The 17,143-nt window shown below is 37.8% G+C and overlaps 1 protein-coding gene across 8 annotated transcripts in view; it reads left to right on the plus strand.

Moving 5' to 3' along the window:
- Positions 1 to 17,143, plus strand: part of L3MBTL3 (L3MBTL histone methyl-lysine binding protein 3) — a 117,132-nt gene that overhangs the window by 68,992 nt on the left and 30,997 nt on the right. For all 8 annotated transcript variants that reach the window (XM_079940004.1, XM_079940005.1, XM_079940003.1 and 5 more), the window contains 2 exons: positions 7,656 to 7,770; positions 10,646 to 10,748. In XM_079940004.1, coding sequence (XP_079796130.1) covers positions 7,656 to 7,770; positions 10,646 to 10,748 — 218 coding nt within the window. The remainder of the gene's footprint in view (positions 1 to 7,655; positions 7,771 to 10,645; positions 10,749 to 17,143) is intronic.

Below are 17,143 nucleotides of genomic sequence, written 5' to 3' on the forward strand. Positions count from 1 at the left end.
TGTTTTCTTGTTAGTTTTCCTTAGAAATTTAGAATTAAGTAATACATTATTTTTATAAATCAAATTGGTCAGAATTGAAAAAAAAAGTGTTTTGGCTTGGGTGCAGAAAGTTTATTCCCATATACAGCTGGTGACAGTATGAAGTGTCTCAGCCTTTCTGGAGAGCAGTTTGGTGATAGGCATCAAAAGTCTTAGAATGTTGTTTATCCTTTAATTCAGGAATTTCAGTCCTAGGAATTTATGTTAAAGGAATAACCAAAAGGAATATGCAAAGATAAAAGCTGCAAGGAGGGTATAACAGAGCCAGTGGTTTATGGTATTTAGCATTGAGAATAAGCAGAGTGGGAGATGGGTAAATATAAATGACTATACGTCTACATGCTGTTTCATATTTTAGAAAAATATTTAATTTTGGCAAGTGAGAAATTCGGGTTTAATACTATATATAATGTCTGGTATTGTCTTTTAAAAGAATATATATATGTATGTGTGTGTATATATATATGTATGTATGTGTATATATGTGTGTGTGTGTATATATATATATATATATATATACACACACACATACATAAGCAGTTATGGAAATAAACAAAGCAAAATAATGACAGTGATTTTCTGTTAAGATTATACGTGATTCGGTTTTTCTTTTTAATTATCAGGTTTCAGGAACACGTATTACTTTTGTGATTTTGGTCCAGAGGGGTCAAATACTCTAAAGTGGATGGTTCAGTTAGTTAATGAGAAGAGTTTAGACTAGAAATCCAGCTCTTTTTGCTTCTGGCTGAATTCTCTTTCCAGTGCAACATCCGGGTCAATCTTTAATACACAAAAAAGAACTGGCTAGTGAGGTATGTAGTTGACAATCATCTTTTAGAATACTGGAATGAATTTCATAGCTAAACATAAACCAGTGGACAAATATCTGTGTTTTTATGAAGTCCACAAAAGGTTAGTGAACAGGTGACAGTAACTCAATTTGAGGATTCATCAGAGACTTGTGAAAATACAGGACGCTTTCAACAGTAGAAGTTTTTCTAATAATATGGGAGATGATGTAGCAAGAACGCTTAGTTTTTCTTTTTCAGGAAGGACAAGAAAGCGGAAAATAGAGACGAAGTCATTAGCGTAGTATAATATTTTAAGTTTCTCAAGGATAAAAATCAACTCTTAAGTTAAATAAAATCAACTTTTTAAGTTATGTAATACATAATATTTCACACTGAGTTATTATGGTTAAATTTTTTTAAACCTGGTATATTTTGCTGTTGAAGAAAAATGACAAGAATATTTTTGCTCTTGTCTTTTATGTTTTCGTGACAGAACGTAAGATTGTTCTGCCCTCCCCATCCCCGCCGCCAGGTCTGGTTCCCCAGAGGCAGGAATCTCACCTCTTTTGGCTGTTGCTTATGACATTTGATCGGCAGTTTAAAAAAATAGTAGCTGCATTCTGCTGTTTCTGAATCCATCAATTTTAAATATATTTATTTCCTTCCTGTTTTGGTAGTTCAGGATTTAGATCTTGTCATCCTTCCCTTCCGCTTATCCTTTCAGTAATTATTTCACAGTGTTTGTTCTTTTTTTTTCACTCTTCCATGTTTACTGTTGTAAACAAATCTTGTCCACTGCTGAGCCAAGGAGTCTTTTTCTTATGATACTTTGTTTTTCCTAGAGTCAGTAATTAATTTCTATTTTGATTTTAAATTGTCTGTTTTCTTACTAGATTTTAACAAATGCTCCAATAAATCTGACAAGTCTTTTGGTCAAAAAGCTCAAGTGTATTTTTGAATCTTGCATCTATATCTTTCTTTTTTTCCTGAACCCTTCTTCCCACAGCTTAACAGCCACCTATTCTGATGAGCGTGGTTACCCTCTCAGCCTCACACACAGCTTTCATCCTGAGACTTCTCTTTGCCAACACACTGTATTGTATATTCATTTTTCCTGAGTCTCATGCTTTATACTTCTTTGTATACTCTCTTACCTTGCTGAAACACATCTTCTGTAACTTTCTGAGGAAGGGTGTATGAAAGGCATATTTTTCGACTCTTTGCATATCTGAAAATGTCAATATACTAGCCTTTCACTTGATTCGTACTGTGATGGGGTAGAGAATCATTTCCCCTCAGAAACTACAAGCATTGTTCTGCTGTCTTCCCACCTCAAGTGTTAGGTTTTTTTTGTTTTTGTTTTTGTTTTTTTGCGGTATGCGGGCCTCTCACTGTTGTGGCCTCGCCCGTTGCGGAGCAACAGGCTCCGGACACGCAGGCTCAGCGGCCATGGCTCACGGGCCCAGCCGCTCCGCGGCATGTGAGATCTTCCCGGACCGGGGCACGAGCCCGTGTCCCCTGCATCGGCAGGCGGACTCTCAACCACTGCGCCACCAGGGAAGCCCAAGTGTTAGTTTTTGAGACATCCAAGGCCATTGGGTTCCTTCTCTCTGGGTGATGTACCTTTTCTCTCTGGAAACTCTCAAGACCATCTTTGTCCCTGATATTCTGATGTTTTGTGGTGACGTGCCTTGGTGTGAGGGTCTTTTTTCATTTATCATGCAGGGCATTAATATCCTTTCACTGTGGATTTTCATATCCTTTGGTTTTTAGAAATGTTCTTACATTACTACTTTGATGACTTCCTTCTCTCTCACTGTTCTCTTTTGCAAGTCCTGCTACACTCTGGTATTAAACCTCTGGGATGGACCCCCTATTTTTCTTATATTTTCTTTCTTATGCTTCTCTGATTTTTTTTTCCTCTTGCTTAGAGATATCCACTCCGTTTTTTAAATCCTGTATTGCATTTTAAATTACAACTATGTTTTTTTTAATTTTCAAGAGTTTTTTCTTATTTTCTAGTCTTCTCCCTTCCCCCCTTTCAAAATGACATCCTCTTTTTATTTCCTGAAGCAATATTGTTTCTTATCTGAGGACACCAGTGATAGTTTTCCTTCTGTTTCCTTTTATTTTCTCTAAATTCCTCTTTGAGTTAGTTTGGCTTCTGCTTTCACATTAGAGCCTCTCTTCAAATGTCAAGTCCTTGGTTGGCTGTTCACAGTGAGAAAAGGCGCTTAACATTAGTTGTTTTTAGTCAATAAGGTGGGCTTTATTGGCTGTTGGGCTTCATGTGGGAAAAGAGAGCAGAGAGTCAGCTTTTTCATAGGGAGGTCCCCATTCTTCAGCGTCTGGATTCTTGGTCTAGAGCCTTTCCGTTTCTTCTAGTCTCCTCCCTAGGGAGGGGCAAACTTGGTGGCCGCTGTGTGAGGCAGGGAGAAGGATGGGGTTGGAGGATACAGGCTCTCACTCAGTCCGTGTGCTTTCTGTCCTGCCCGTCACCATTGTCCTGGAGTTTAAAACCTCCATGCTTATGTCTCTAGAAAGTAAACCTCTACTCTTGCGGGGTTGCTGAAGGGGGCAGTTACTTCGGTGGGTGGCATAGAGGATCAGACCTAGAGGTCTAACCACTCCATATTCAGAGTTTGAGCCAATCCTGTCATTTTCCAGACCTCCTCACATACCTGCTGCCTCCACATTGAGTCCTTCTGGGTTCTGCAGTGTGAGCAAGTTCACTCTGGGCCTGCATTCCCTCTCTAGGCATCTGGGTTGCAACCCACCCACTCTCTACCAGTGGGTCAGCGCTCCCTCATCTGCTTCTGCCCTCCACATACATCATTGCCACTCCTCACCTATCAGCTACTTTCCTTCTCCATTTGTCCTTTGTCCTTCTGGGTTTGTACCTTTTCAAACATAACTTTCATTTCAGAAGAGCGCAGAAATAAGCACCTGGGTCTAAAATGTGTTTTACTGAGTTGCCTTTCACCTGAACAGAAAACACAACCAAATCATTTTTTTAAAAAAGAAATAGTGTGCTTTCTAAAAATATTATCTGTCTTAATCTTGAAATTTTCAATAACGAGTATTAAGTTTTTATAAAGCATCCAAATTACACTCCTAGGTTAAAAAATGTATTCAGTTTTCTAAACTATAATTTTAAATATGTGTAAGTTAAATCATCTGTACTATGCTTTGATACATAATAGTCTATTTTCTTTAGAATTTTAATTAAATTCAGCCTTGTTGCTGAGTTGCTTTTATATTTAATTGTTTTTATACTGGGACATTTCTATTATAAATATTTTTGGATGTCTTTTTATGTTCTGTACAATGTTTAAATATTTCGTGTTGTATGTTTATGTATCTTCCTCTCTTGCTGTTTGTCAGGCATTTGATTTCATTTCAAAATGGGACCCAGCAAGAGAAAAGCTATCAGTTACCATTACTAGAGTGTCTGATTTTTTTGTTTGTTTAAAGCCTCTTAATGTGCCAGGGACTGAAGTAGTAAAGATGAAATGAAATTATATAAACTTTAATAAATTTATTTCATCTGGGCTTCCAGAGTAAGAATATTAATTAGGGTTAATATTAATTTTGTATATATTATTAATGTTTGCATAATTTCAGACAGCAGTTTTTTAATTGAAGTATACTTGACTTACAATATTTTATTAGTTTCAGGTGTACAGTGTAGTGATTCAGTATTTTTGCAGATTATACTCCATTAAAAGTTATTACAAGTAATGGCTATAATTCCCTGTGCTGTACAATATATTCTTGTTGCTTATCTATTTTATACATAGTAGTTTGCATCTGTTAATCCCATACCCCTAATTTGTTCTTTCCCCCTTCTCTCTCCCCTCTGGTAACCACTAGTTTGTTTTCTATATCTGTGGGTCTCTTTCTGTTTTGCATATATATTCATTTGTATTATTTTTTGGATTCCACATATAAATGATTAGGTAGCAGTTTTTAAGTGCATTTGCTACTTAGTGAATTGTATTGTTACCTCTGTTCATAATATCTAAATTAAATTTTAACTCTGAAATTTAACCTTAAAGTACTAGGATTCTCCCGATTGCCGGCCAACCTAGTTTGTAGGAGATGTTAGACTTATTTACAGTAGTAACTAAGGTATATCTGTCATCTAAGATAGATGACTTTTCATTGCCAAACTGAGAGGTCAGTTTTAATGAAAGGTAGGAAGGGGTCATGGTATCACCAGATATAGTAGCTCCAACATATTCTTGAAGGTATATGGGAGGCAATTTTTAAAAGAACCCTATTATTTATGATGATATTAAGATTTTTGGAGTCTATATTGCTGTACAGTAGTGTCCTGTTCAGTGTCAGTGGGACTCAATTCTGAGTGCACAGCAGAGTTACTTAGAAGTTAAATAAACATATAGGTGCACAGAACCCAAGCTATAAGTTCAGAACCTCCTTGGTGGGCTCAGCCATTTTTGTATTTTTTTTTCTTCTTTTCAATAATCATGAGTAATTCTAGTGTATATCCAGGTTGGAGAACCACTTACTTGTTAGGATTGAGTTTGTTTGCTATAGGAAGATAGCTAAATTTTGTAAAATTTAACAAATGGAACATGAGATATGGGGACATTGATTCCAGTATAGAAGAAGTGAAATTCAGGAACAGCAAGATGAGAAAACATAAGAGTTTCGTGTATCCAGTAAAATAGAGCATTATCACTTGATGTTTAGTTGAGAATTAGAATGCTTAAAACTTAACTATAATGCTATGAATTATGACTGCTCATTTATTGGTGGCATTGATAGCATAAACTTTGGAAAATTACCATGAATATCATTCTGTGTTATTTGAACATTATTTTTGATCAGAGGAAAGGAAAGCGTTGTTTCAAGTTAAACAACTTTAAGTGCTGCTTTTATATGCAATGTATGTGAATGATGAACCAGTTTATTTTGGATCCATGAATTTTAGCCTCTTACTCCTCCTAACTAGCTCTGTGATCTTTTCTCCTCTTTAAAATATTATCCATGATTTCCTGCAGGTGTAGAATTCTGTGGGATTTAATTCTAGGATTAATTAATTTCTAAGCTTGAGAAAGTGGAGTCATTGCAATGGACATTATATTGAACCCATATATACATACCTTAATAACTCTGTACTATTCCATCATATAAATATACCATAATTTATTTAACCAGTCTCCTGGTGGTAGACACTCTGGTTGCTTTCTACTACAACGAGTTGAGTTATTTAGATTATCAAGTCCAAGATGATATATTTTAAGTGTTGATCCATTATTGCCAAATAACTCTCCAGAAATATCTCACCAGTCAACACTCCTGTCAGTGGTCTATGAGAACGTCCATTTATTCTCATACTTATCAGCTCTAGAAGTCACCAAAATGGAATATTTTGGCATATTGAAAGAAGAATTTCATCCTGTGATTTTAATTTGTAGTTTTTTAGTTATAAGTGAAATTGATTGTCTTTTCACGTGTTTACTAACAATTTATTTTCTTGTTTATGAGCCATTTGTATCTTTTCCATCTTTTCTGTTGGATTTTTCATCTTTTTATACTGATATATGGTGTTTTTACAAATTAAGGAACGAAGTACATTGTCACATGTTAACAGATGTGTTTTTCAGGTTTCTTTTGGGTTTTCCATCTTGCCAGCAGTAATATTTGCCATTGTGAATATTTAAATTTTGATGTATTCGAATTGATGCCTCTTTTCTTTTATGGCTTTTGAGTTTGGTGTCTTCCTTACAAAGGCTGCTGCACTCTAAGATAAATATACTAATGTATGCTTTCTTCTAGAACTTTTATTGTTCAGTTTTCAGTGTTCGGATTTTTTTTATCCATCTGGCATCTATTGTGTTTTTAGTAGTAAGAGATTCATAGACTTTAAGAAGGAAATCTAGCTGGCAAACTTGATCTAAAATAAAATATATATAACATTTTAGTATATCCTTTCCTTCTAAAAGATAAAAACTATGTGATACTTGAAAGAGATGTAGCTGATCCTTAGTAACCATGCCTGAAAGACTAACTGCCCTTTTACATGGTGGCCGATAAAGTTGGTAGCCCTGACCACCCTGTAAAATCTCTTTGAGAGATATTGTAGTTATTCATGAGAAAAAATATTTTAAAATGCATTTGATGGAGGCATATTTTGTAAATTGGGTGTCCATCTGCTGAATTTTTTTAAGTCTTCTTTAGCATAATTCCAGGAGACTTGACATTTATATGAAAGGTCCTGCCTCTCTACTCTCCCTCCTCCTCCCTCCCTTCCCTGATTTATTCGTTACTCAGTAATATTTATTGGGTGTTTAGTGTTGCTCATATGAAGATGTTAGGTACTCAAACTGCTTATAGTAGTGGGAGGTACATGTAATATGTCTGTAGAAGTATTACCCAAAAAGTGCCCTTGGCAAGACATTTAATTATGGTTAAATAATGTAGTTCAACAGTACCTCATTTTTTTTTTTTTGCGGTACGCGGGCCTCTCACTGCTGTGGCCTCTCCCATTGCGGAGCGCAGGCTCAGCAGCCATGGCTCACGGGCCCAGCCGCTCCGCGGCATGTGGGATCCTCCCGGACCGGGGCACGAACCCATGTCCCCTGCATCGGCAGGCGGACTCTCAACCACTGCGCCACAAGGGAAGCCCCAACAGTACCTCTTTTCTCATACTAGGATGAAGTAATTTGAATAATTTATCTGGATATTAAATGTACTAAATAAGTTAGAAGAGAATGAAGATGGTTATGGTGGGCAAAACTTTTACTGTAGGAATTCTCGTGACCTAAATTATACTGTTAATTTCTTTTTGTTATCCAGGTTCACTTTGATGGCTGGAATAGTTGCTATGATTACTGGATAGATGCAGATTCTCCTGATATTCACCCCGTCGGTTGGTGTTCAAAAACCGGGCATCCTCTTCAGCCTCCTTTGAGTAAGAGACACAGTGATGACCTAAAGAAATGTTTCCATTTTCTTGTATAGTGTGCTTAATATTTTCTTTTCCTCTACCTTCTCGTTCTATTGGGTTGGCCAAAAAGTGCCTTCAGTTTTTAAGTAAAAATAAAAGACACATTTTTCATTTTCACCAAGAACTTTATTGACAGTGTATTCACCCTTTTTTTCCACTACCTTCTGCCATTTTTCAGGCAACTTCGTAATTCAGTCTTCCCAAAACTTAATTATCTTTTTGAGCAAAGAACTGTTCCAGGTGCCTTTTACAGTCTTCCAGTGAATTGAAATTTTTTCCATTAAGAGAATTTTGTAAAGACCTAAAAAATGGAAATCCGAAGGTGCAATGTCTGGTGAATACAGCAGATGAATCAGAACTTCCCAGCCAAGATGTAACAGTTTTTGCCTGGTCATCAAAGAAACATGCGGTCTTGCGTTATCCTGATGGAAGATTATGTGTTTTCTGTTGACTAATTCTGGGTGCTTTTCATCGAGTGCTGCTTTCAGTTGGTCTAATTGCGGGCAGTACTTGTTGAAATTAATCATTTGGTTTTCCAGAAGGAGCTCATAATAGACGACTCTCTTCCAGTCCCACCATATATACATCACCTTCTTTGGATGAAGACTGGCCCTTGGTGTGGTTGGTGGTGGTTCATTTCACTTGCCCCACGATCTCTTCTGTTCCACATTATTGTACAGTATCCACTTTTCATTGCCTATCACAGTTTGTTTTAAAAACGGAATGTTTTCATTACGTTTAAGAAGAGAATCACATGCAGAAATATGGTCAAGAAGGTTTTTTTCGCTTAACTTATGTGGAACCCATACATCAAAGTGATAAACATAACCAGGCTGGTGCAAATGATTTTCAATGCTTGATTTGATATTTTGGGTATGTCAGCTATCTCCCACCTGGTATAATGTTGATTGTTCTCAATTAATGTCTCGATTTGATCGCTGTCAGCTTCAACTGGTCTCATGGAGCATCGTCCAGTGAGAAATCTCCAGCCTGAAACTTCACAAACCATTTTTGACATGTTCGATCAGTCACAGCACTTTCTCCATACACTACACAAATCTTTTTTTGCATTTTGGCTGCGCTTGACCTTTCTTGAAATAATAAAGCATAATATGCCAAAAATGTTGCTTTTTGTCTTCCATCTTCAGTATTAAAATGGCTACACAAAAATTCACCAATTCTGATGTCTTTTTTTAAATACATGCTAATATGACAGCTGTCACATAAAATCTAACAAAATTGTTTTGAAATAAGTTAAAGACAACCAAGTACTACTAGAGCCATCTTATGGGAAAAACCGAACAAACCTTTTGGCCAACCCAATACTTCTCTACTGTACATTTCTTCTTTGGTTAATCCTTTTGCCTCTTACTGCATTTTTAGTTACCTGATAGTCAAAAATACATAAAAGAAAAAATTTAATATTTGAAAAAGTAGAGTGTTTCTAGACTTTAACAGTATCATCATCTTTTAAAACTAGTACTAAATTTTGGAAGACAATTTGTCAGACTATCAAAATTTAATGTATCAATGTCAATATCCTAATAGTGATTTTGTCTTGTAGTTTTGCAGAATAGTACCATTGGGAAAAACTGGGCAAAGTGTACAAGGTATCTCCCTGTGTATTATTACTTACAACTGCATGCGAAGCTACAGTCACCTCAATAAAAATTTCAGTTAGCTTCAATTTTTTAAAAAAGGTACACTGAGGGCTTCCCTGGTGGCGCAGTGGTTGAGAGTCCACCTGCCGATGCAGGGGACACGAGTTCGTGCCCCGGTCCGGGAGGATCCCACATGCTGCGGAGCGGCTGCGCCCGTGGGCCATGGCTGCTGAGCCTGCGCATCCGGAGCCTGTGCTCCACAACGGGAGAGGCCACAACAGTGAGAGGCCCGCGTATCACCAAAAAAAAAAAAAAAAAAAAAAAAAAAAAGGTACACTGAGAACTTGACATGCCAGATCTCAGTTTTGGAGGAAAATACATACATTGTAGAAAGAAAAATGTAGCAAATACATTATTGTCGGGTTTCTTAAAAATTTCACATGCCTTCCCCACCTGGTGGCTTCACTTCTGGATGCCACATAGAAGCTACATAAGGGCACCAGAATACACAGACATGGTATCGGTTACAGTATGTTTAAAGTAATAAACCTTGGAAACAAATATTGGTTAAATAAATTATAGTGCACTCATGCTACAGCTACAATGCAACAGTCATAAAAATATTACTATTGAGATGGAAAGATTTATAAGACGTGAAGTTAAAGACCAAAGAAGAATGTTTCAGAATCGTACGTATCTATGTTGTGCCTTTTATGTGGCAAAATAAAACAAAACCAAAAACTTGATACATGTATATATACAAATATAGATACATGTGGGAATGCTTGGAACATCTAGGAAGGTTACACATTAACATGATTAGTCAGGAAAAGGAATGAAATGTGAGGAGAGTTGCTTGAGGGGATCTGTAACTGTTCTGTATTCTGGTGTATTCTCTGAAGTTTTCACAGTGTGCAGGTATTCATATATTAATTATGTTATTTACTTGATCAGAATGTTCAGAATCATCTCATTATTTTAGATTTCGGTATCTCTGGAATTTGTGACATTTTGGAAGAGGGTTGGATCAAAGGTTACCATTTCACTGTTGAAGTGTGAGCAAAGTCCTAGGGGAAAACCTTTAGAAGTAGAAACTTCAGACATATTTTTAATTTTGTAGGACCTTCTTTTTCTGTTTATACATGTTGATTGAAAAATTGAATTTTTTTCCCTATTCTGATCCAAGACATTTGACTCTTATAGCCTTAAATTTTTGCTTTTTTTTGGCTTTTTAATAGGCCCCTTAGAATTAATGGAAGCCTCGGAACACGGTGGATGCTCAACCCCAGGATGTAAAGGGATTGGCCATTTTAAGAGAGCAAGACACCTGGGTCCTCACAGGTATGTGGTGCTGCCACTCAGGTGGAGATTCCTGATGTGGTCAGAGGGTGCCTGTCCCTTGTATGTGGAAGATAATGATTTCCATGTATACTAAATAGATATTAACTAATTCTGCATTCAGATCCATATGAAATGTGGTTACCATGGTGACCATGTAAAAATGTAGCGTGTATCTGTAGTTAAGTTTGCCTGGGAAAGAATGCGTTCATGATTTAAAATAGATTTACTCTAGGTACTTGGCTTTTCTTGGCAACCTGATTAGTTTTATAGATACTGAACTTCTGAGATAGTCATTTTGGGTTGATTATTAATAATGAGAAGGGGGCAGGCCTTGTTGAAAGTCTTTGTTTGGTAGAATATTCTATGATTGGGTGACTCAACAATTTGAATAACAAGAGGTGAGATTATTGTAGATTAGCAGCAAAGATCACAAAAGGCACAAATATAAGTAGACAAACATCAGAATACATTGTCAAAAATAAAGTTTTTCAATATTTTTCTCTCACATCTAAGTAACTTAAAAGAAAGAAACCAAATTTGTACATTTGAAATTTGATGTATTGTTTAGGCAATTTGGGATCTTTGTAGACACGTTAAAATATTACTGAAATAGTAAGAAATTTCTGTGATTTAACTGGGATTTTTAGAGGACAGAGGTATCACCTAATTCACGTACATATTAGAATAATAATTTGTTGGTATAAGTATTCTAACTGTATGTTAATTGGATGGCCCAGTAATAATAATGATTCCTTGTTTACCTAGTTTATACAGGTTGTGAATCTAGGTCTTTAAAAAATCTGAAGATTTCACTACCTGTTCCTCTAAGAATTAATAGGAATTGTTAAATTGGTGTGATTATTTTATCTTTATATAATTTCCTCTTTCTTAAATCTCTGCAGCCTCAAATGCTGCTTATCTTCCTTTTGCAACACTCCTGACAAGTTTTTTTAGGTTTTTTTTTGTGTTTTTTTTTGCGGTACGCGGGCCTCTCATTGTTGTGGCCTCTCCCGTTGCGGAGCACAGGCTCCGGACGCACAGGCTCCGGATGCGCAGGCTCAGCAGCCATGGCTCACGGGCCCAGCCGCTCCGCGGCATGTGGGAACTTCCCGGACCAGGACACAAACCCGTGTCCCCTGCACCAGCAAGTGGACTGTCAACCACTGTGCCACCAGGGAAGCCCATGCCAAGTTTTTTTATGGGGTTCAGTGTGTTCCAGAGTAAAAGTCTATGCGTAGACAGAATAATGATTCCATTTGCAAATATCCATTTAAAAATCCTTTTCATGGCTTGTATGACTGCAAACCAAAAACTGTATGATTAAAGGGACATAAAAATACTGCATCTTAGAAGTGATTCAGTATTGGCAAGTGAAAGCAGCTGGATTACTTTTAGGCATTACAGTAGTATCTCCCTTACCCGCCTTATCCCTGTGGGAGATATGTTCCAAGATCCCCAGTGGATGCCTGAAACCTCCGATAGTACCGAACCCTACATGTACTATGTTTTTTCCTATACATACATACCTGTGATAAAATTTAATTTATAAATTAGGCAGAGTAAGAGATTGGCAACAATAATAATAAAATAGAACAATTATAACAATATATTATATTAAAAGTTATGTGAATGTGGTCTCTCTCTCTCTAAATATCTCATTGTACAAATTTAATGCCTTTTCCAGTTTAACTCAATGCTTATTATACGCTAACTTTCGCAGTTTGAGGTGTGACAGCAGTACTAACGTGAATTTCTTTTTCTTTCTTCAAAATTTCACAGATAGAAGATTTGTTCTTACTGTAGAGTTTAGCAACCTCAGCATATGATTTTTTTCTTTCTTCATGAAGTCGAGAACTGTCACTTTTTCACCTAAGGAAGCACTTCACGGCTTCTCTTTGGTGTACCTGGATTGCCAGCATCACTACTGTTGCCCTTTGGGCTGTTATTAAGTGCAGTAAGGGTGACTTAACACAAGCCCTGTGATACCTCGACAGTGGATCTGATAACCTAGGTGGCTACTAAGTGACTAACGGGCAGGATACACTGGACTAAGGGGTGATTTGCTCCCTGGCAGGTCAGAGTAGGACAGCGTGAGATTTCGTCACACTACTCAGAATGGCGCACAGTTTAAAACCTATGAATTGTTTATTTTTGGAATTTTTCGTTTAATATTTTCGTACCTTGGTTGACCTCAGATAAGTGAAACCACAGAAAGCAAAACCACGGATAGGGAGTGACTACTGTATATAAGTCCAAAAACTCATTAGTATGCTAAATTTCCATTATATATCTATAAATTCTTCCATTTAGTACATATTTTTGAGCAGTGGGTTTTTTTTTTTAGTAAGATTTATTGAGCATTTATTTACTCTCTCTGAGCTTTGCACTAATTGTTTTACATGTATTGGATAACCTTCAAGCGACCCTATAATACAGAACTATTATTTCCGCCATTTTTTTGATGAAGCCACCATGGCACTCTAGAGGTTTTTCTAACTTGCCTACTTGACTGCTGGTGACGGGGGAGCCAGGAATGGTGCCCAGTCTAACTGTGCCCTTGACCACCCCCCTCTCACTGACTCTCAGGGCACGGCTCCCTGAATTAGTCACAGATCCAGCCTTCAAAGAACTCAGGGACTAATGGACCTATAAAAGCTGTACATAATTTTATTAAAATATAAGATACAAAATAGTAACTAATATTGAAACTTTGACATATGTACCTCTCTACTGTACAACCCCAAGATGTTCATTGAACCAAAGGCAATTTGCTCAAATTATGAAGGAAAAAAAGAAATCTTAAAAACGGGTGAATACTGACATTATGTTTTGGGGGGTACAATGAAAAATGTACAAAGAATTTTTTTTTTTTTTGGTCTTCTGGGAAGAAAATCCACCTTGTAACAATGTCCATAATCTCTTTAGGAGTGCTGTAGGTCTGAGCAGAGAGGTTTGCCTGTCACAGCGAGGTCAGTGGTGACAGTCCTGTCCCCTGCCTGATGGCAGCAGCCATTCATTAAGGCTGCCTTTCCCTAAGTGTGCTGTGGACCTCTGAGGGTCCTTCACCTGGTCCACACCCATTTCACAAAGTTTCAGTGACTGTCTCTGGAATCTTTTTTCAAAGATGCAGTGTTGTATTTGCTAAATGAAGGGAGAAATTATGGGGAGGATCATGAAAGATGTTATGGAGAAATGTGATCCAAAAAAAAAAAAAAATCTACCAGTATAATTGGAACCATAGTGGAGAATGACTCATTGTTTTCTGGAATGAGAGAGGAAGAAGTATACCTCATGGCTTAGAAGCCATGCATTGATAAAGAAGTCGTGTTCATTGTGTTCATTTCCTTGTCACGTATCAGACATAACCGGCAGATCTGTATATAACTCTGGGGCAGGGATGCGATCCAGAGAACTAGTGTCAGCTCCTGCCTGTGTCCTATATTCCCTTCTTTTCAGCCCTCTCAGCTGGCTTTTCTTAGTCTCCCTGAATATGCTGTTCTCTTTTCAGCACTCAAAGCTCTTTATCTGGCAGGATATTAATCCTTACCAGTCACAGCCTGTTTTCCATTTCCTTGGTAGGCTTGTGGACGAGCTGCTGCATCATGGCTGTTCTTTAAAAGGTTCATTTCCCTGGCGCTTAGTTTTGTCCTTACTGAGAATGCTGTGCTTAGGAAAACAACGAGAAAATTCTGCTTGGATTAATCTACTGAGAAACCACATAAATCAAAACATGCATTCTTTGCTTAGATAACAAGGAAAGTTGCTCTTTGGGCACGAATAATCAATTTTATGAACGTGTAAGCAAAAGCCTGTGTTTTGACTAGCATGTGTTGTTAGAGTCTCCAGAAATTACAATAGTTGAATTTGATCTAAGAAGTGTTAGAAACAGAAATGTGTTCTCAACAATGAAATGTAAGAATGTGATGTTTTTCAATGTTGAAATGTAAACAATCAGTGAGTGAGTTGGATGTGGATACGGTGTTCTCATTTCTAGGGATGTTCAGGAGCCAGATGACTTAATTCTGTCTCTAGCAAGGCAGCATTAATATTGGTTGTGTCATGGTGTTTCCCTTTGTTGATTCATTCATTTGGCCTACCGAGAGGTCATAATGGGAGGAGATTAAAGGATAACTAAAGTTATATAAAACTAAATGTTCTACATACCTAATGCCTTCAGAAGGAAATGTTTCCTATGTAAGGTTTGTCTTGGTGAAATTAAATAAGAAGAGAAAAAAACAGAGAGTACTTCCTGCAACCTTAAAGGATATTTATAAAGTCCATGGAGAGTTTTAAAAAATTAGTAACTCTGGATTTATACCTGCAAACTAGAGTCATCATATTCGTTCAACATCCATCCATCGTGGAACAAACACTTACTGAGTGTCTGCTGTATGCAGATACTGGGTTAGGTGATGGGCTGTACAGAGGAGAGGGCCCCTACTTCTAAGGAGAACAGTGTGGTACAAACAGATTTTTGGAGAGGCATGAATGAGTAGCACTCGGAGGGAAGCATCAGCTTTTCCTGAGGGAAGCAGAGAGCCTCCATAAATGGGGCATATCATGGAGTTTTTAATGCTATTGTTTATTTTTGCTGATGGTCTTTTACACAGTAGGGGTTAAGTGTTACTCTTCTCCTTTTAAAATAATAATCCTAGGCAAGATTTTTTTTGTGGCTTCCTATTTGTGAGGCACTTAGATCTGTTATCTCATTTAATTCTCTCAGCAGTTCTGTAAAGCTGGCACTGTTCTAATCTCTGTTTTACAGAAGTGGGAGGAGAGATTTAGAATGCTTGAGAAAGTGCCCAGGATCAGAGAGTGGCAGACCTGGGATTCAGCCCAGGCTTTTTTTTTTTTTTTTTTTTTGCGGTACGCGGGCCTCTCACTGTTGTGGCCTCTCCCGTTGCGGGGCACAGGCTCCGGATGCGCAGGCTCAGCGGCCATGGCTCACGAGCCCAGCCGCTCCGCGGCATGTGGGATCTTCCCGGACCGGGGGCACGAACCCGTGTCCCCTGCATTGGCAGGCGGACTCTCAACCACTGCGCCACCAGGGAAGCCCGCAAGTTCCCTTTTTAAAGCCTCAGTTTCAGCATCTATAAACTGAGCATTAGAATAGGAGTGACTTCCCAGGAGTTAGACGAGGTCATGCAAGTAAAGCACGCAGCCCGGGTAACGCGCTCAGTCTGTGGTAATGTTTGTCGTTGTCATCTTCGTTTTACAAATGAGAAAACGGAGTCCTCCAAGTTGTGCCTGCTCGTTGTGGATAAAGCTGCAGAGCACATCTAGAATCCTGAGTGCTTATTCTCAGTTGTAAATCAAACCATATCATTTCTTTATTCAAAGGTCCTCCAATGGCTACACATTGAACCTAAAATAAAAATATGAACTGGTGACTAGGACCTGCTAGGACCTACATAATACTTCCCTGCCTGCTTCTACACCATCTCCTGCCCTTGATCACTTCACTCTAGCCTAGCTGGTCTGTCTTTCCCTTACTCATGCCTGGCTTTCCCTGTGTTGTATTACTCTTCCCATTTCCTGGAATGCCTTCTTCGGAGAGGCCCTTCCTCACCGCCCCCCCTGCAGCCCCACAGTCTCTCTTACGTTATATTCTGGCTTTTGTCACTATGTGGGGTTGTCCAGTTTATTTATGTAGATCATGTATAGCCCATCCCCTTCTAGAATATCAGCTCCATGAGAGCAGACAGCTTGTCTTTTTCATTTTGACTGTGTTTCCCATGGCTAGAAAGGTAATTAGCACATCGTAGTTACTTGATAAATACTTGTCGATCAAATGAATGAAATAATTCAAGAGTGAAGTTATCTAACCATTTTAAACTTAGTTTGTCATATGAAAAGCCTTCCTTGTGGGTTACTGTAAAGATCAAGTAAAATACTGAATGTAAAATACTTAGCATGGTGTTCTATATATAGTAAATGCTCCGTAAATATCACTGGTTTTGTTTTTGTTATTGTTGGGTTAACATTATATACATTTATGTCAACTCATGATCAAATGTTATTTACTTTCCTCTTTTGCATAGATATCAAAGTAGCATGTAAGTAAAGAAAATAAAGATTGTACTTTTGCTTACAAGGTATCTGTGATAAATTTTATAGACCATTATCAGAATCACTTGGGAGCATTTGCAGACTCTTCTCTCCTCCCAGGAGGATGTGTCAGATTCTCTTGGTAGAGGGCAGAAAGTCAGTGTTTAAAAATTTTCCCTAGGTGATTATCAACATTCCAAATAGTACCTAACCTGAGGAAAAGAATATGCAAGACACTAATATAATTTACCTAAGTCCCAATCATTTCCAGATTTCAGGAGGCTTCCTAAAAACCAAGGGGCAGGGCTTCCCTGGTGGCGCAGTGGTTGAGAGTCCGCCTGCCGATG

The sequence above is a fragment of the Stenella coeruleoalba genome (genome assembly GCF_951394435.1).
Source record: "Stenella coeruleoalba genome assembly, chromosome: 12".
NCBI classification, from domain to species: Eukaryota; Metazoa; Chordata; class Mammalia; order Artiodactyla; family Delphinidae; genus Stenella; species Stenella coeruleoalba.